At 37.7% G+C, this 19790-nt stretch overlaps 2 protein-coding genes across 2 annotated transcripts; one reads left to right on the forward strand and one right to left on the reverse strand.

The window, feature by feature from the left end:
* Positions 1-391: 391 nt before the first annotated feature.
* Positions 392-11328, reverse strand: BRIX1 (biogenesis of ribosomes BRX1). The gene is made up of 10 exons (XM_046000881.1): positions 11140-11328; positions 8322-8433; positions 7078-7121; positions 5577-5647; positions 5252-5301; positions 5070-5143; positions 4867-4917; positions 4630-4731; positions 2967-3095; positions 392-2722 (listed from the first exon to the last, which is right to left on the reverse strand). Exons 1-10 carry the CDS (start codon positions 11296-11298, stop codon positions 2453-2455), a joined length of 1062 nt encoding a protein of 353 aa, XP_045856837.1. The 5' UTR covers positions 11299-11328; the 3' UTR covers positions 392-2452.
* Positions 11329-11442: 114 nt separating this feature from the next.
* RAD1 (RAD1 checkpoint DNA exonuclease) lies at positions 11443-18586 on the forward strand. The gene is made up of 6 exons (XM_045998646.1): positions 11443-11608; positions 12110-12352; positions 13211-13319; positions 14888-15146; positions 17047-17145; positions 17470-18586. The coding sequence occupies exons 2-6, from the start codon at positions 12158-12160 to the stop codon at positions 17651-17653; spliced, it is 846 nt and encodes a 281-aa protein (XP_045854602.1). The 5' UTR covers positions 11443-11608; positions 12110-12157; the 3' UTR covers positions 17654-18586.
* Positions 18587-19790: the final 1204 nt, after the last annotated feature.

The raw sequence follows: 19790 nt of genomic DNA on the forward strand, positions 1-19790 counted from the left end.
GTTCCTTGCTTCCCTAATACCCTGCCCACTGCACAATCAAAACCAACCCCAAACCTCAAGTTTCTCCACACCCCACTGTTCAACCAACTCATACTCAAAATTTACACACCTGCCTCTTTTTCAAAGAAGGGAGATACTATACACCATCTTAGTTTGTAAATTGGCAATGGATAGGGACTGAGAAGTTGAAATACAGGTGAAAATGGAAACTTTCCCCATTTGAGAATAGGGCTAGGGGTCGGGGGATAAAAAGTGACAATAGAATTTTCCTTCCTCCAACTGCATCTGGTTTTGCTTACAACCCGACTCACTTGCATTTTTCCTGAGAGAAGAAATTGTTTCTGCCTGTTAACAGTTATAGAAATATAGAGACAATTACACTGGATATAAATTTCAGTTTAAAGGATTATCTTTATTGAACAAATTGACTTCTCAATGAACATTAAGTTAAAAAAAGGAATTCTCATTCAAATGAGGTACACATATAAATGATCATGAAAGGGAAGTAATTTGGGACAGGAAAATATGTAGAAACATCATCAAAATTGTTAAAGAAATGCCACTAAAACTCTATGACACACACCTCAGAAAATCTTAAAAGTTTGGGTCTTCATTCAAACTTGTTGAGCCAGTTTATTTTATAACCTATAATTAACTTCTTGGGACGTGGGTGTTTAAATACAAATCCTGAATACAGCTTCTTTTCATCCCAGGCTGTATTCAATTGCTTAAATAAATAAGCTTTTTCTCCCCCTGCACTTAACCAAAATTGGCCTTCACTAGCTATGCACAAGTATTTAAAGTGAACCTCTGAACTGAATTACCTGCTTAGTATAGATTTCAAGTAGCCTAATTTAGACTATTTCAAAATAATGTGGCCTAATTTTATATTCAGGACCTTTCTTTGAAGAAAATTAAGAAAAAATGAAATATAGTGGAAAATTGATTGTTCTACCTACAGATTCAAAATAAACAAAATTAAAATACAAGTGAGGAACTAGGAGAGATACCCAGAGTAACCCTGCCATAGAAGAGTTCTTACAAATTAGTAAAAGATTAACTACCACACAAAAACAAGATTAGTCACAAAAGAAAAACTAAAACCTACCCAAAAAAGGTATTCTTTTTTTAACCTACCAAACTGACAAGTTATTTCACTGTTGTCAAGGGTACAAGTAAATAAATGAACACTGACCTCTGGTAAAGTACAATATTTAGGGGGGAATCTTTTGACTTGAGTTCCACTTACAGGGAACCACAAGGTGGTACAAAATAATTTATGTCAAGAAATGTTTGCCATAAGCATTGATACCTGAAATACTGTAATATCCCATAAGGGACAGATTGTACAGTATAGCACAGAGTAGAATACTATGCAATTATTAGTCATGTAAAATAAAGACATGGGGAAGTGATTAATAGGATATAAAAATAAGTGGGTCACAGAACACCACACACATGATCCAATCCTGTTATGTACATATGTGCACATCTCTCAGTCTCTTCAGCGACCACCTACCTGTCCACAGCCACTAGCACCCAGAATCTTGTCTTTCCTTCCTACTAACTGACCTTTAGGAGGGTAAGCCCTGTGCTCTTCACCTCAGTTCTTTCATCAGGGGAGCAACTCAAATATTCCAGTGCCCTCCAACTACTATTCCACTTTTCTTCCTTTTACTATTAAATTATCACTTATACCCACTGCTTCTAAATTAAATTTGTAATCTACAAATACTTCCAAACACGTATTAACTCATTGGATTCTCAGAACCTAAAACTTAATGTAAAATTTTTTTTTAAGATTTTATTTATTTTTGTGAGAGAGAGGGAGAGCTCACACCCACTCTAGGGGGCAGCGCAGAGAGAAGCAGACTCGGGAGCCCAATGATGCAGGACTCCACTGCAGGACCCTGGGATCATGACCTGAGCTGAAGGCAGACGCTTCACCAACTGAGCCACCCAAGCATCCAATTGTACTTTCTTGAGGTGAGAAATCAAGATCAAGGATTGGCTTTTCCAAGGCCTCATTCACTGGGACTCGGGGACTCCAACCTCAGCAAGATGCTTTTTCTACCAATCTGTCTGCACTTTATCATCCAAAACTAAGTACCTAATTCATTGTTTTACAAGTAATAATGGCCCAATAAATCTGTTTGAATTTCAGCTTTGCTAAACCCAAAATTTTAATCCAAGAAAGCAAGTCTAAACCTGAAGTGTGCTGAATTTTCAGTAATACCAAACAAGCTTTGAAAAGAAAAACAGAAATGAACTGATGAATTTTGGTGACGTTTAGAAAAACATACACACCACTGAAGCCACAAATTTTAATTTGGTATCTCTTTGTCTAAATTGCCACACTAGTAAGATATAAGGTAGTCCTGGATAATAAAATGTATTTACACATTGAATACAAAATAAATATAAAATTACTAAAAGTTAGTTATCCACTGATTCATTTTGCATTCCCACTGTTCATCTTCTGTTTCATTTTTCTTTGCCTTTTGTAAATCCTTTTCTTTCTTGCTTTCAAATCGACTTTGGGCTCTGGCTTTACCCACTGTATTTCTATCGGCTTTTCCTCGGCCGGTGTAACAAAAACATCTGCAGTGGGATCATGTGGAAGAATAGTCTTTGGTTCTTTCTTTTTCATTTTCTGTGCATCCTTCACTTGTTGTTTCTCTTTGTATTTTGCAGCTGTGATGGTTCTTACGATACGCCGATGCTAAACACAACAAAATATCAGATGCTTTCAAAATAAAAACATACTACATATGGACATTCACTTGTGAGCCCCATTTTCCCTTCACTCTTGTCATTAAAAAAAAGTAGTAATTTGCAAGACAGTATGCAGGGGAAAAAAAAAACAAAAAACTTAGTTTCACAGTTAACAGAAATCACTTGACAGAATCATTTTGGCCAGCGACTTCTGGGCATCGAGGGACCACTGAACAACAAAAATAGCTTACCATGTTTGGTGACTGGTAGTGAGGATTTTCGTATAAAGTTGGTCCTCCAAAACTTCCCTGGAAAATCTTTATGAGATTTAAGACAAAGCGAGGTCCTATTTCTACAAGAGCAGCATCTTCTTCTATTATCTTTAATAAAAAGGAAACATTTCATTTTGGTTTGGATATACTATTCTTCAAAGTTACACTGGCTATAACCTTATTACAAATATGCCTAAAAGAAGTGAGAACCAATTAAATTAAGGGGGAAGTAAAACTTGGCAAGTGCCAAATTCTCAGTATTTTCTGAAATATATTACTAGTTACAGGTAGTTGTCACAGGAAAATACTAACTTTTTTCCAGGGTGTTCTCTCAAAATTTAGTAATTTCAACTTGGTCCTTATCTTGCTTTTCACAGCATACGTATTTTTTTTTTTTTTAAAGATTTTATTTCTTTATTTGACAGAGAGACAGAGATCACAAGTAGGCAGAGAGAGAGGGAGAAGCAGGCTCCCCGCCACGCAGAGAGCCCAATGCGGGGCTCGATCCCAGGACCCTGAGATCATGACCCGAGCCAAAAGCAGAGGCTTTAACCCACTGAGCCACTCAGGCGCCCTCACAGCATACGTATTCTTGAAAAACTGCGGTTAAATGAGTTTTTAAAACTGCTACCACTGTAACAAAATGTATTAAAGCACCCTATGGAGAACCCTTTTAAAATTTAAGTCAAGGGGCACCTGGGTGGCTCAGTGGGTTAGGCCTCTGCCTTCAGCTCAGGTCATGATCTCGGGGTCCTGGGATCGAGCCCCACATCGGGCTCTCTGCTTGGCAGGGAGCCTGCTTCCTCCTCTCTCTTTGCCTGCCTCTCTGCCTACTTGTGATCTCTCTCTGTCAAATAAATAATTAAAAAAAATAAAATAAAATAAAATAAAATTTAAGTCAATTCCTAACTGTATTTATACCTCTAATTCAAATTAGATTAAAGGGTATATAAAAGGATATATGGCCAAATTTACTTCTGAATGGTTCCTGATTGTGGAATTAAGAGGCAACTTCTGAACTACAAATATGAACACAACATTGTTGGTTCAGGTATGTCTGCCCTCAGAGGCTACTGGGCGATGTTTAAGTCACACTGCAGAGTATCCAACATAACACATGGAGGAAAGAGCCCAGATTACTTCACACGCTGTTCCTTCCACCTCTCTACCTTTCTTTTTTTAGTACATGTGCTGCCGAAGCAAGCACACCTCTCTACCTTTCTGACTTCTTATCCTGCCAAATCCTGCTTCAAGATTTCCAGAATCACCTCTCCTCCTAAACGAGTCACTGTATGACTTATCTCATAGTTCTCACTGAATGCATTCTAGAGAGATCATGTTCTTGTAAGTCTTAACAACCTCCACCTACAGATTCCAACCTTTTTAGAGAGAAATTTCTATCTTACTGAATATATAGTTGCTTGTTAGCAAACCTTTACTCCAAAACCAACTAGCCATGGAAAAAAGTAGAGAAAAAGTAGGAAAAAAGTAGGAAAAGTGTGAGACAGCAGTTAACTGCTACAAGTCTGTGGGGGCAAAAAACTATTTAAAACAAAAGGACTTATTATTTGCATATTCTACAAATGCAATATACCCCACCCACTTCATTTCAAAGTATAATTAAAAATCAATTAAAGCTAACCTGAAAGTTCCGAAACCATATCCTATTATCCAAAATGGTGAAGGTAAATACATGGTCCACAAATGGTTGGCTTTTGGGATGATATCGTGGTGTACTAAAGATCTAGTTTAAAAAAAAAAAAAAAGTTAATGTCTTATTCTAGTGCATATCATGTACGTTTTAGATAGCTAAATTAACAAAAAGTCCAAAGGAGACACACATTTATATTACTGAAAATACTTTCCAGGAAAGATTTACCTGAATCAAGAGTTCTTTTAACAAAGCATAATGTGGTGATTCATCAAAAGCCTATAAAAATAAAGTGAACATATTATTTGACAACAGCAGTGTTTTGTTTAAAATTGTGGGTTTTTTGATAAATTGAATAATAAACCATATTCACTAAAAAACAGCCACACAGAGTAAGAAAATTAGACCTCATACACTAATGAGAAACTTACAGGGTCAAAAGACAAAAGGGGCCGAGAACCTTTCAAACAGTTTCCGGTCATCTTTAGTTCAGCTAGGGTATGGACTAGAAAAAAACATACCAATAAAAATAGTTATAACTTTAGCACAATTGTCCCAAAAGAGCATTTTCAATTTTGTCATAAAAAAAAAATCTTAAACTGAGTCAACTTACTGTTTTGAACGAGGAATTTAGCAGATGGCCCATGAGGTGAATTTGAAAGCCTGAAAAATATGAAATTTTTCAACTAATTAGAATTTAGAATGTAGTAAATTCTTACTACCTCAGTTTAAAAGACACCATACCATGTTTGTAACATCCACACATTTAACTTTCTTTAAAGGTTTCAACTTTTGTGAAATCAAATGAATTTGCTTCATCCTCTGGCCCCGTCTTTTTATGTAAAAGACTAAAAGGAGTCTATACCCTAAGAGATTTAAAGAGTAAGTCAATTTTCAAGCACAGTTCCACCTAAATCTTCTTTAACACATTATCTTACCACATATAGAGATCCTGTTTTTTCTTAGCTTCAAAATAGATACACTTATTGCAGTTTTTCATTTCACAAACCTAAACAGAGCAAAGTATGGAAAAATGAAGTAGATAGTAAAAATGAGAACCAAAGCAACTAATATCTATATTCCTCCAAAAATACTTAAGCAAGTTAATGGGCTACAAAGGTCTAAATCTAGGTAAATTCACAAAAAGAAACATTTAAAGTTTCCCTTAGGTATTCTAAAGTAAACTAGATACTCTGGTCTCTCTTCTGCTTACTGGGAGCCTCTATCTTCAACCATACTCTCATGTACAGTCCACAAAGAGCAAAAAAAGATACCTGGAGGGGTAAGGCACACTACGATTAACCTTATCAATCTTAAGAAAATACAGTCCTTCAAGAGCCAACTACATCCATTATAATGATTATTTTTATTTTTAACTCTTTAGCTTTTTCATTTTAAGCTCAAGAAATTTAAGATTTTTCTTCCTAATTTGTACTATCATTTCTGTGATTTCCATTCTGTGAAATCACTAAGGGACTGGTGAAAGGCAGAAGTATAGAAAACGTATTTCAAGTTGAATTAACCTTCAACATCTTGAAGGCTTATACTACTGTAACATTCATAAACTACCTAATATAGTGCTCATCAACCTCAACTACTTGAGACTTTAAACTTAACAGCTTTAAAAACTCTTAGGTCCAATGTTTTTGTTTCTTATTGGTCTTAGAACAAACAACAACACTAAGTTGGTTGTTTTCTAGTCGAGCTTCAACTGCTAGAAACTCATAACGTTTTTTCACCTATCTTCACTTGAAATTATACTTGTTCATGGACTGAATCCCCCATTAGTATGTAAGCCCCACTGGATGAAAAGGGGCATTATTCTGTTAAACAGTTTCCACAGCAGTAGAATAAGGCCATTTATAACACAAGTTCAAAAATCCATGCTAAATGAATAAAGAAGCCTTTCTAATCACAAAAGAAAATGATCTTAAAACACAATTCCTCTACATTTTTAAAAGTTAGCTTTAAAATATAAGTTTAGTATCTTCAACAACACTTTGAAAATTAACCTATTAATAATTTGTAGTATCTTAAGAGCAATTACCACACGTATCACCTTTAATACTGACGAAATACTTTCTAAAATGTGTGGTTTTAAAAATATTTAATGAACTTTTTATTTATTTTGTACATGTTGATAGTTTTTAGTAAGTAGCCATTATAGGGGTGCCTGGGTGGCTCAGTGGATTCAGATAGCGAGATACAGACAGTATATAAACTGAGTATTCAAACTGTAAGATATAGACAGTATATAAAAATTTCTAAGTCAGATTACTGGAGTCAGGAATAATTTGAGTTATCTTTTACAAAACAATTTAAAAGTCACTGAATAATTGACTTATTGTTTAATAATAGAACTATCTTTAGTATTCCAAAATATTTTATTCCTAAATAGTGTTCCTAGAATATTTTACTTGGATTGCTATCGAAAATTACCTCATTAATGACAAATAACTTGTCTTTACGATCCATTTTTGTATCTATAAAAAGAAAAAAAGAAAGTAAATAAAAGATTTCAAAGCTACTTCAAACAAATCACACATGCTTTCTAAAAAAGTATTTTAAATGTTTTTACAATCTTCAGTTTAAAAGAGATTTAATTAATTTTCAAAATTATTAGACCTAAGAACATATGACCTCTTTAAAAATCTTGTTCATTTTTTATAAAAATGACTAGAAAATGGTTCTCAAGAATCATAAACTATGATCTAAGCAGTGTTTCTCGTCAACTTTACATATTCTGTAAGTGACTTTCAAATATGGAAACATTCTCACAAACTGAACTATGTTCTAGGATTGCAGTTTAAGGAACACTCACTGAAGAAACTAAAATTTGAAGCAAAGGAAATGGATTGAAAAAACTGTTTCAGATTATCACAGGAAAAAAATATATAAATTAAATCTCTTCTGAGTTTCAGAGATATAAAGATGTAACAGCAGACCCCAGTTTGAGAAACAGTGGTCTAAGGAACAAAGCTCTAACCTAGAATGAAAGTCAAAAGCTCCTCCCAACACAGGCACAAAAACAGCTGTGTGATGGTACTGCCGCAGTTCTAAACATGAAACTTCACTTGCCTGCAAGATACACCATTGCTAAAGAGAGTATCTTGCCATTTAGACGTAGGTTCAGCCCCAAATTAAAGGTGCTTGAAATCCCACTCCAGCCCATTAACTTCTTAGTATGAACAGGTTTTTCTGTTTGTTTTGTTTTTAATGCCAGATAGTGGGGTGCCTGGGTGACTCAGTGGTTAAGCATCTGACACTCAATCTCAGCTCAGGTTTTGATCTTGGGGCTTTGAGTTCAAGCCCCGCACTGGACCCCATGCTGGGCCTGGAGCCAACTTACAAAAAAAAAAAAAAGAAAATGCAGATACACGATGTCCTCAATTATTTAGAAGAACAACCAGCTCATGATGTCTGAGAACATTAAAATTAAGGCATTCTTGGACCTTCAAGAAATGTTTTGATAACTATAGGATATCTAGAAAGTGAAGGGAATGTTTAGTGAATAAAATATTTCTAACAAAATATTAATGAAAAAATCTTGTCACTGTTCTGAGGCAAAAGAGTTCTCTACCTGATAAGGCTGAACAAGTGACAAGGTTAAACAATGACTTAAAGTGAGAATATAGAGACAAGTTTATAAATAAGAACTTTAAAAGTGTATGATATAAAGGCACCTGCTTTAGAATGAGGCATCAACATTCTCAAGTCTTGCATTAAATGTCTCGTTCTGAAATTTATTCCTCTAGAAGAGAAGATAAGAATCCGTTCCTTATTTTTCCACTTGCCCTAAAGAAAAAGAAAATGTTAAGATTTTTAAATCTCATACTCATACCTTGTTTGTTTTTTTAAAAGATAGTTTTACAAGTATCTAGTTCTTAAATACTCCATCACCCTCTAATGTATCAAGACTACATCCTTAATTCTGCCTCTCTCCCATGTGTGTAATTCAGAGAACTGAGATGTTTCACTATATATAGAATCCTTCCACGCCTGAACCCAGAACAAACTCCTCAGTCAATATTCCTTTCACAAGAAAACTTTAATATTAATTTAATATTTACTAGGTTCCTGCCAGAAGTCAGGCACTGTTCTTATGTGGGAATATAGTCAACAAGCAAGCAAATCAATAAAGACACAAAGGCAAGAACCACATAAAACCCTTATTGAGATGCTTTGCCATTTCTATTCTATATGACAGATAACACAACACATCTGTCATACAGGATAGGATAGAAATGGTAAAGCATCATGGTAACATGTGATGACGCAAAAAAGGAAACTTGAAAAGTCCCCATTTTATCTTAATATTCAAAATTTAGATCCCCTATCTAAAAAACAAGCTAAAGATAGCCCCTGGTTCTGATAAAATAACACAGCCAATGGAAAAGTTGACTCCTTGTATGTAAGGTAAGTAGAGACACAGTAATATTCATTAAAAGCTTCCAGGTAACAGGCTAAACAATCCTGACAATCTCTCAGTGGTATTCACTGACCATGGCTCCCTCCCAGAAATACTTTCCTTGACTTCTTCATTTTTGGTTTTTCTTCTTCCACCTCTCCAATTCCTCCTCCTACCTTGAAAAACCCTTTCCTAGTCCTCTTTTGGTTTCAGGTCTCTCACAACAGAGTTCTCATAATCATTCCATAACTTCAACTGTCAAATCTATAGAAAGGTAAGGAACTCTCTCCACTCTTAATAAACCAAGTATTTGACTTAACACCTCAAATTCAACTCTAGAATACTAAACCTTAAATATAGTAAGTTTCCTGTTTTTCTAATGAGGCAACCATCATTTCCATCCCCCCAGCTTTGAATTATCTATTTGCCTGTTTCTCCTATACCATAAGCACTACGAAATGCTGTCAATTTCTCTTTCAAAACAACTCTTAATGCCTTCCTATTCACAGTGCTGGCATTCAGATTATTATCTTAAATCTCCTAAAATGGCTAGACTTCCCGGACAGGAATTTCTCCAGTAGGTCTGGCGGACTAGCACCAGCTTAGTCTTTTTAAAGCACTGTTTCAACCACATCCTTAACCTACCAGGATTTTCTAAACAAACTCCAATATGACATAGCTTTAACACTGGATTCTAAAATATACTTCTAATTCTACCTCACTATTGCCCTAAATAAACCCTACCTTTTAGCTAATCTGGCTCTATTTTTTAGATTTTCAGCATTTTCCTCCACATCAATGCCTTTGATCACTTTTTCTTCTTTGCCCTCATACTGTTCCCTCTCATTTTTGAATACTGAATACTGAAAATGTGCCCCTACTTTGAAATCCACTCAAGGAATAAATCCTTCATGATCCCTTACATGACTGTCCAAGGGTAAAAGTAATTTCTATCTTCTGTACTTCCAGAGAATTTTTCATACTATGACTCAGGTCATAGATACTATTGTATTTCCTTCCAGGTTAAGGGAAGAGTGGGAGCACTAACGTTTACTGAAAATCCTCTAGAAGTCCAGCTTATTCTTCACAAAAAGTAAAGCACATTTTCTTCCTCTTAATTTGCAGATGACAAAAGAACTCAAAACATGGACATTAACTATCAGTAGGGCTAGAATTTAAACTCATCTTTCATCCCTCAGAGCTAACTCCTTTCCTAGTGCTTTCCACCACAGATGGTCATTTATCACCTACTACCTGCTAGAGTACAATGCTAAGGGCCAGGAAAGCAGAAATAGAATCAAAACAGAAATAAATCAAATAATACCTTTGTCTCCAAAGTACTGGATCTAGCTTATGGAATGGAAGTTAGGCCCAACAACTTGTGTTCACCTTCTTCTGAATACAAACTATGAACTTACATGCGTTCTTAAGTTTTCTTCTAAACTCCCAACCCTTCAGAAAGAAAGTTCTATTCTAGTTTAGAATGCCAAAGCCAGAGGAAACCTAACTTCGGACAGTACCTGACATATATATATATATATGTGTGTATATATATATATGTCTGAAAACAAGAAAAGTTTATTCTACCTCGTCTAGCTTTCATCCTTCCGTAAGAGTTAAAAACCTGATCAGACAAGTCAAAGCCATTATCCCAAGGGCAGCAACTTTTTAAAAAGGACCGCCTAACAAGCTTCAGGATCCCAGACTGACAGAAGCTGACTATGGTGGAATAGGGGGACTAGTAGCCATTGGAAGATACATCCTCAATAGCGAGAAATAACTTTAAGGAAAAGTAATACTACCCCAAATGGGGGAAATGGAGTAGTCAGAAGACACAACACTGGGACTCAATACCCCAAAGGTTGCTTCCCTGTGAACCGTTCCGAAGCCAGCCCGCTTCCTCGGCCGCTGCCTCCAGAAGACGGCCACGTGCAGAAGAGCTAGCTGTAAGCGCGGTGACCTGTCTGACCCGGACGAGAGCTGAAACCGAGCTCCGGTAATAGGCTACTCCGAAATTACCAAAGCTCTCATCAGGGAGGTAGCCCCAGGGAAGGCGTGTAGAGCCGCAAGTGTAACCTGGATGTAAGCTCTACCTTGCAAACGGGGCCTGGGATACGGTCTCTCTCTTCTTCTTCCGCCTCTTCCGCCACGTCGCGCAGCTTAGCTGGCTGCTTGGCAGCTTTTTCATTCCTTTTCGGTTTTTTAGCCTGAACCGCCAAGCCTCCACGCCGCTTCCTCTTGGTCGCCGCCATCTTGCCTGACCGCCTCAGTCTTGGCTTTCCTTCCGGCTCTGCCGCTCGCTCCCCTTTCCGATCTCTATGGTAGAGAGCCCTCGGCTCTGCAATTCCGGCTCGATGGTACCTTTTTCCGGTTTCTGGTGGCGCATGCGCGGCTCTCTAGGCCGCCTCTATCTCTGTGGTGACGGTGGCCGAGGTGGCTGTCTGGCCCGAAAAGAGTGGCGGGATCCGCTGCGTTTCCTCTCCGGCTGCCTGAGAGGCGCGGTGGGCGTCTTCCGTGACCTGGCTGCGAAGGGCTCTCGGGCGTCCGGATCCCGCTGGAAAGGTAAGGTTTCCGTGCCCGGATCCCGGGGTCAGGAAATAGATGCCGTCTCTTGACGGGATGGGGAACGGGGTTGTGTGGGACTCTAGGATCTCCAGAAGAATGGGGGCCCGCCCTCCGCCGCCTGTTCTGTTAGGGGCAAGGCTGGGGGTGCCAGACAGCTCAAACCAGACTCTGCGGGACACGTAACCCAGGTTTGGGGGGACTGCCCCCCAGTAGAACTACCTCGTTAGTTGCCTGTTTTTCTGTTACTGGCCCCTTACTAAACTTTTTCTGTTACTGGCCCCTTTACTACGAGGAAATCGTAGCTTAGAGGGAAGAGTAATTTTCCCCCAAAGTTACAGAGAGTTGAAGAGGCAGAAGTGGGGTGCCACCCCTGTCCGGCGGAGTTCGATGCCCAGGCCTCTTCCACTCGCCTCAGCGAGGGTTGACATCGCGGGACTTGCCCGCATTGACCGGAGCTTTATTGTCGAATCTCATCAGGTGTTTCGTGTTCTTCCGCAGCAAGTGTTGGCTCCGGGAGCATCCCTTGGGACCAATGTGCAGTGGACGATGCCCCTCCTAACCCCACAGATCCAAGACGAGAATGACTACAGCTTAGTGGCCAGCCTTGACAACGTTAGGAATCTCTCCACTATCTTGAAGGCTATTCATTTCCGAGAGCATGCTACGTGTTTCGCTACTAAAAATGGAATCAAGGTTACAGTGGAAAATGCAAAGTGTGTGCAAGCAAATGCTTTCATTCAGGTATGGAAATGGGCATCTTTTTAAGTGATTTGCCAACAGTCCCACAGTTGGCAAGTGGCTGAGTTGGGATGAGAGCCCAAACATTTGTTTCCAGTATATGCTCTTGACCAGTATTTCCATTTTATTGGTTATAATGTGTCCTTACAAAACAATATGTGTATGGTTCAGATAGGATTTCAGATTTAATCAACTTTTTAAAAAGATTTTATTTTTTTTTTTTTTTTTTGATATATAGAGAGAGAGAGAGAGAAAGAGAGCACATAAGCAAGGAGAGTGGCAGGCAATGAGAGAGGGAAAAGCAGGCTCCCTGCTAAGCTGGGAGACAGATGCCAAGGGGTGGGGGGTTCAATCCCAGGACCCTGGAATCATGACCTGAGCCGAAGGCAGCCGCTATTGACACCCCTAATCCAACATTTTTTTGAACACCAAAGTGCATAGTGTAACCTCAGGTATAAAGGGATAGATGAGGCATGGTTCCTGTCCTCAAAAGATAATTGAAAACTAGTATCACTCGTGCATTATCAAATTGTTTGGCTGTTTTCCAAATGACTTTAGCACTGTTGACGGGCAAAAGATGAGACAAGGGAAAGTCCTGTGGGCAATAGTTTAGATCAAGAAGCTAGATGAAAGACCTTTCATAAAGTTTTTGCATGGTACTAAAGTCAGTTACACCTTTAACTACTGAGTAGTAGCATTCTAATGGTTAATAGTTGAAAAAGCTGAAGATGTTTTGATTGGTAATCAAATGATTTTCATGGGGTTAGCACAATATTATTTTTAAAACAAAGTGAAATCTAGAACCTTGTCTGTGAGTTTTCATTAATATATATGCATTTTCATGTTTACTTTTCTTCACAGGCTGGAATATTTCAAGAGTTTATAGTTCAGGAAGAGTCTGTTGCTTTTCGAATAAATTTAACTGTCCTTTTAGACTGCTTATCAATTTTCGGATCAAGTCCTATGCCAGGTGAACCATTTTATTATCATAATGACAAAAAGCAAATGCTCAGAAAAATACAGGAAAGGTATTAGAAGTAAGAAACATGCCTTGGAAATTGCAAATTCATTTCTCACTGGTCACAATCATAGATTCTAACTTTTCACATTAATAAAAAGTATAGTAGAAAGTATAGTTCTTTTCATATTTGCAAAAGTATTTATAGTAATCTTTTTTTAACTTACAAAGTTTGGGAATTTTAAATTTGAACTAACCAAGAGAAGACTTTGAATATGTGTTAATTAACTTTAACATTGCAAAATACATATTAAATGCTTTTTTTTTTTCCCCCTAACCTGTTCAGGATTACAGTTTAGTGGCCAAGAAAGAGAGAAACCGATTCTTCTCACACCTAGTTTACTGTGTTCAAAATGTGCTTGCTTTTATTTCTTTAATCCTGGTTATAAATTGTCTATTTCTTGAAATGTTTAATTTTAAAACATATGTTTCATTTTTTTAGGAATAGTGAATTCAGTTGCTATGGATATAAAACTACAAGGAATCCCCCAAAGAATGATTTTATTTCACAGGAATCTAGAGATTAGCTAGGGAAAGCTCAGTGTGGTTCTTTAGAAAATATATTTTAATTTTGTACTGAAAATTCCATTATTATTATACATTTTCCTAATGCAGCATTCCCTAGCTGGTTTTTCATAAAAGCATCTGCTTTCCCTCATTCCTCATGGTGGCTCTCCATCCAGGAGGAGAAAAGGAGCTAGAATGTCTAGTCCTATTCCTCCTGCTCTCTAGTGGTTTGTAGTGTTAAAACCCACACCACTCTCTTTTTCTCCTAGTTTGAGGAAATGTACATAATATCTCCCAATAGGAAAGGTTGGAAGGATCCTTATCACAGTGAATACACTGATATTATCGTATCGACAATATCAAAGTAGTCCACTGTACACTGATATTATCGTATCGACAATATCAAAGTAGTCCACTGTTGCACACCTCGCACCTTTGAGAAAGAGCATAGCTTGTTCTGCAGTAATTCTGTTACTTGCAGTATTGGTCCACGTAGAATCTCCATCCTGGAAATTGTACATATATAAAATCAGTAAGCTATTTCTGAGGTGTTTTGGCAAGCTGGAAAATGATTTCAAAGAGTTATGTTTTGTTTTCTTGGCCAGTTTTATTAGTTATTGTTTGAATTGTCTACACATAACTGTCACCAGGGAAAATATGATCCCTTTTTAGAAAGAGATGCATTCATATGTGCTAGAAATTGGGCAGAGTAAAATAATCTTCAGGTGGTTTTTTTGTTTGTTTGTTTTGTTTTTTTATGTATTTGACAGACAGAGATCACAAGTAGACAGAGAGGCAGGCAGAGAGAGAGGAGGAAGCAGGCTCCCTGTTGAGCAGAGAGCCCCATGAGGGGCTCGATCCCAGGACACTGATCATGACCTGAGCCGAAGGCAGAGGCTTTAACCCACTGAGCCACCCAGGCGCCCCATCTTCAGGCGTTTTATGTATCATTTAAGGAAGGTGGAACCTGCGTTATAAAGCTGAGCCCAACGTATGATTTATTTCCACTGCAGGGACTTTAACTGCACTTCGGATGTGTTACCAAGGTTATGGTTACCCTCTGATGCTATTTCTGGAAGAAGGAGGAGTGGTGACAGTCTGTAAAATCAATACTCAGGAGCCCGAGGAGACTCTGGATTTCGATTTCTGCAGCACCAACGTTATCAATAAGATTATTCTGCAGTCAGAGGGGCTCCGTGAAGCATTTTCTGAATTGGATATGACGAGTGAGGTGCTACAGATCACCATGTCTCCCGACAAGCCTTACTTCAGGTACTTGAACACAGGGCAATTGAAATTAATACTGTAGTCTACTCTCTCTCCCTGCTTACACATTTGCTTAGGATGCAAAACTTTTATTTTCCAGGTTCTTAGAATTTTCAGATCTTTAGAGAATTTTCAGAATTTTCACTCTTACTTCATACTTTTATAAAAAGATCAGGAAACCTGCAGTCCGGGAAGATTAACTCAGTATTTAAAGCTTCATAGTTAGGTAGTGTTGGTTGGTAGGTGAATAGCCCTATCTCCTACTTCATAAACTAGTGGTCTTTTCATTGTACTGCTTACTGCTTGCTGCTTATAGATTAAGTGACATCAAGAGGAAAATTTGGGGTTAAACTTTTGGCAAAGGTGTTTGTATCATGTGGTATCTTTTTCTTCCCTTTCAAGTTAGTATAGGATGCAAAAGGAAGCCAATGTTTTCTATACATGGTTTATTCACTATCTATTAGTCACCTGCTGTGTGCATAGCTACCTTTTTAAGCACTTTGGAAAGGAACAGCTTAAAATCAAGGTGAAGCAAATACAAGTGAAACAACATAGAAGGAACAGAATTATGTGCCACTAAGTACCAAAATAATACACAGAGACACTTAGAGAACACTACCTGAGTACTGAGGGGAGGATTGATCGCTACAAGCTTCCTAAGGGAGGGCAATTTTCAGCAGACATACAATGTCAGAAACTCTCAAGCTGCTCTTAATGTTTTGAACCAACAAATTATGATATTTTCAAGATTAGAATCAATTTGGAAAGAGGATTTAAATAGTTTTCTTTTGAATTACATCAGAATATTAAAGAGTAAAGGAGCTAAAAATACATAAGGAATGAGAGGTATGTTCTTTTTACATCTACTCTAGAAAAACAGCAGGCTCTTATGACATGCAGCCGTTAAAAATTTGGCTCAAGACTGGTTAAAATATTAACCAAAATGGAAATTCTACTTAAGCACTGATGGGAATTAAAATTCTGGGCACTTAAACAGTATATTTCAGAAATGCCCACCTAAGGAATATCTCTCCGCATAGATAACTAGATAGATCTTGGTATCTTTCATCTCCTGTATGGGAAATGATTTGGTGGTGGGGAACTAGGAGTTGACATTTTTTTTTTCTGGATTTGTTAAATTTGAGGTGTCTCAGACCCTAGGGAGTAGTTGGACATACAGAGGTCCAGACATCAGTCTAGAATGGCAGTTGAGATGTAAGAACATCATCCAGGCTGGCTATGGACGAGATGGCTCAGAGAAGAGGTTAGTTAGAGGAGAGAAAAGATGGAACCTGAGGAAGACCAGCACCTACGTCTTCTGTCACTGTGCTCACACGATACTTACCAATGCATTAACCCCATAACAAATGATGATCGAAAAATTCTTGCAGATTAAACAAACATAAACATTAACAAATTGCTAACCACAAACTGCTGATCCTGCCAAGCAAGGAAAAGAATGCAACAGCCTAAAGAGCAGTGTAAGATACAGAAGAGCCAGAATTCTGGGGTGTGGCGGTGAGGACGGCGAACAGGACCCCAGGCTTGCCGATGATTCCGGTCAGGGTCTGCCATCACTCCTCAAACTCTCTCTCCTTTTACGTATTTCTGATTTAAGGGTGAGCTAATGAAATTGAGGCAAACACCCCTGGATTCCTTTGGTGATTGATTTTTTCCAAAGCTGTTTATTAGTTGCTAGATTTTCTGAACTCCCACAGCATCCTGCGGGAATCTTTATTACTGTAATTGGTAGTGTATTGTGAGCATTTCTTTATATATCTCTTTCATTCACCAGAATGAGCTTCTTAAGGAAATGTCTTCTTTACTGAGATCCTAATATGGCTTATTGTTGGACCAATGAATAAATGAATTGCCTTTTTTTTTTTTTTTTTTTTTTTTACTATAGGTTATCTACTTTTGGGAATGCGGGAAGCTCCCACCTTGATTATCCCAAAGATTCTGATTTGATGGAATCATTTCATTGTAACCAGACCCAAGTCAACAGGTCAGTTCTTGATATATTGGTGGTGAAGGTAAGGTTGAATATCACATATCTATTAAAGAAACATAAAACTTTGAATCTGTTGCTAAAGGTATAACACCCTAAAGATATAAATAGTAGGGTACTGGGTTTACTTGGGGACTTGGGGTCGTGACAGTGATTGAAATTTTATAAACAAAAGATATTAGCAAATTGGATAAGTATTTAATTTTATCCTTATGTTGTTACTTGGTAGTTTTTTTTTTAATTTTTGTCCCTTACTTGGAGTTATGAGCACTGCTTCAAGTGTGTCCGAATAACAACTGCTTTTTATTTACTCCTCTGCAGATACAAGATTTCTTTACTGAAACCTTCTACAAAGGCCTTAGTCCTGTCTTGTAAGGTATCTATTCGAACAGATAACCGAGGATTCCTCTCATTACAGTATATGATTAGAAATGAAGATGGACAGATATGTTTTGTGGAATATTACTGCTGCCCTGATGAGGAAGTTCCAGAATCAGAGTCTTAAGTATGGCCTTCCCTGTAACTTCTACCCGAACATTCATGATAGGTCACTTTCTCATTCTGGGTATATAGCATCTCCAGGAGACTGGGTTTTCTAAAGGAAAGAAGCATGAAGGAGATGGGAATAAGGTTCATGTACTCTAAGAGTTGCTGTATATTTTTCAAGTAAATGTTTTCACGTAATCATTGATTACCCACTACTGGACTGTCCTGGGGTTCTGTCTTTTGAACTCCTCAGCATGAGCCAAGATAAATATTTAAGTGAGACATTTCAAGAGTCTAAAAATTTAAAGTTCCATGAATCCATACCGGAAATGTTCTTTTATTTATTTACTATTAGAAAAAGCATCAATGTATGGGCATTGCTTATTAGTTTGAATTCCGAAGAATATATCTTAAACGTGGTTCTCAAGGTGTGGCACCTATCAACAGCATTACCTGGAAACTTGTCAGAAACTCTGGAGGTGGGGCAACAATCTGTAGCCTAAGAAAACTTTCCTGCAGGAAATTCTGATGCATGCTAATGTTTGAGAACCACTGTTTTGAAGGATTGTTTGTTTGTTTGAATAGTATTTAATTGCACTGAAGTGATTATTTTACATGTGATTTCTTCCCAGATGTTCTGAAGTTTAGGCTTTGCCAAATAAGTCTGAGTAATTATATGATTTAGTTTTAAAGTATACATTTTCAAGAAATCAATGAACAAGATATAAAACAGTCTTCAGAGTTATAGAATTTCTTCTTGTTCTCTGCAACTGTTCAGTGCAGTAAGTACTGCAGCAAGTACTTATTAGATATCTTCTGTTTGCTTATAAAAGTTTCTCATCCAAACCAACATGGAGAAAACCAGTTAATAAGTGACTTTGCACTTTCTTGGGTAGTTTTCCATCAATTTTTATGGCATGTAGATATTTAGTAAAATGAAATACTAAAATTATCTGGCTTATTTCCTAGTAGAAAAAAAACTACATAAATAAAGGACCTGTACTGTGTGATACAGCTAAGTGTTGGGTAGGTGCTGTTGGCCTTTGTGGGTGGGACAGTTCTTCATGGGGGAAAAATTCACCCCATTGCAGGATTCATTTAGCCTCCCTGGCCCATACCCACTAATGCCAATCCATGTGACCTGTGATCTCCACCCCCACTATTGATGGTTAAGAACCACTGAATAATATCATCAAAAACATTCATCAAAGCAGTATATTTGGAATGCCCTACCTTAAAATAGGCCACATGGCATGAGAGGAGATTGGTTTGGAGAGTAGTTCAGCAAAGCACTTCAGGGAAACGCTCCCCCAGAACAGTTGTGGGCTCTGCTCCCGGCACATGGACAGTTCAGGGTTTTGAGCCCAGAGTGACTCCCTGATAATTTCTGAGCCCCCCAAGTCATCTCAGTATGCCAGCAGGCGCAAAAAGAGTTGGAGTTTTATAAAGTATGGTATATGTTCAAGAAGAAAATGGATGGGGGCACCTGGGTGGCTCAGTGGGTTAAAGCCTCTGCCTTCGGCTCAGGTCATGATCCCAGGGTCCTGGGATCTGAGCCCCGCATCTGGCTCTCCGCTCAGCAGGGAGCCTGCTTCCTCCTCTCTCTCTGCCTGCCTCTCTGCCTACTTGAGATCTCTGTCTGTCAAATAAATAAAATCTTTAAAAAAAAAAAAAAAGAAAATGGATGAATCTACTAAATGTTGTGCACACATTTTTAGATAAACATCAAGAACAGGACACATATAAAAACCTAGTTATGAAATATTTAATCAGTCAATTTCAAGGACTATAATTTTCCTTTAAAATAGGGCAGTTATTTTTGGGTTTTGTTCGCTGGTATGTTCTGTACCTACAACAGTGCCTTGTGTGTACATATTCAACAAATACTTGTTAGATGAAAGAACCTCCATTTCAGATTATCTTTTAGCATCTTATTAGTCACTGTCATTTCAGTTATTTAGCTCTGAATTGATTTTAATCCAATATATTTTAAAAGTTAGACCTGTGAAGGATTTAAAATATATATTGGCATAATAGGGAAAGACTGACTTTTTGCACATTGAAGACCATCATTTTAGCCACACATATCTTTAGCTCTTTAGAATTCATAAGCTAATGAATGTAATTTTTTTCTCACCCTAACAGAAAGGTACTGA

The sequence above is a fragment of the Meles meles genome, chromosome 3 (assembly GCF_922984935.1).
Source record: "Meles meles chromosome 3, mMelMel3.1 paternal haplotype, whole genome shotgun sequence".
In the NCBI taxonomy this organism is placed as follows: Eukaryota; Metazoa; Chordata; class Mammalia; order Carnivora; family Mustelidae; genus Meles; species Meles meles.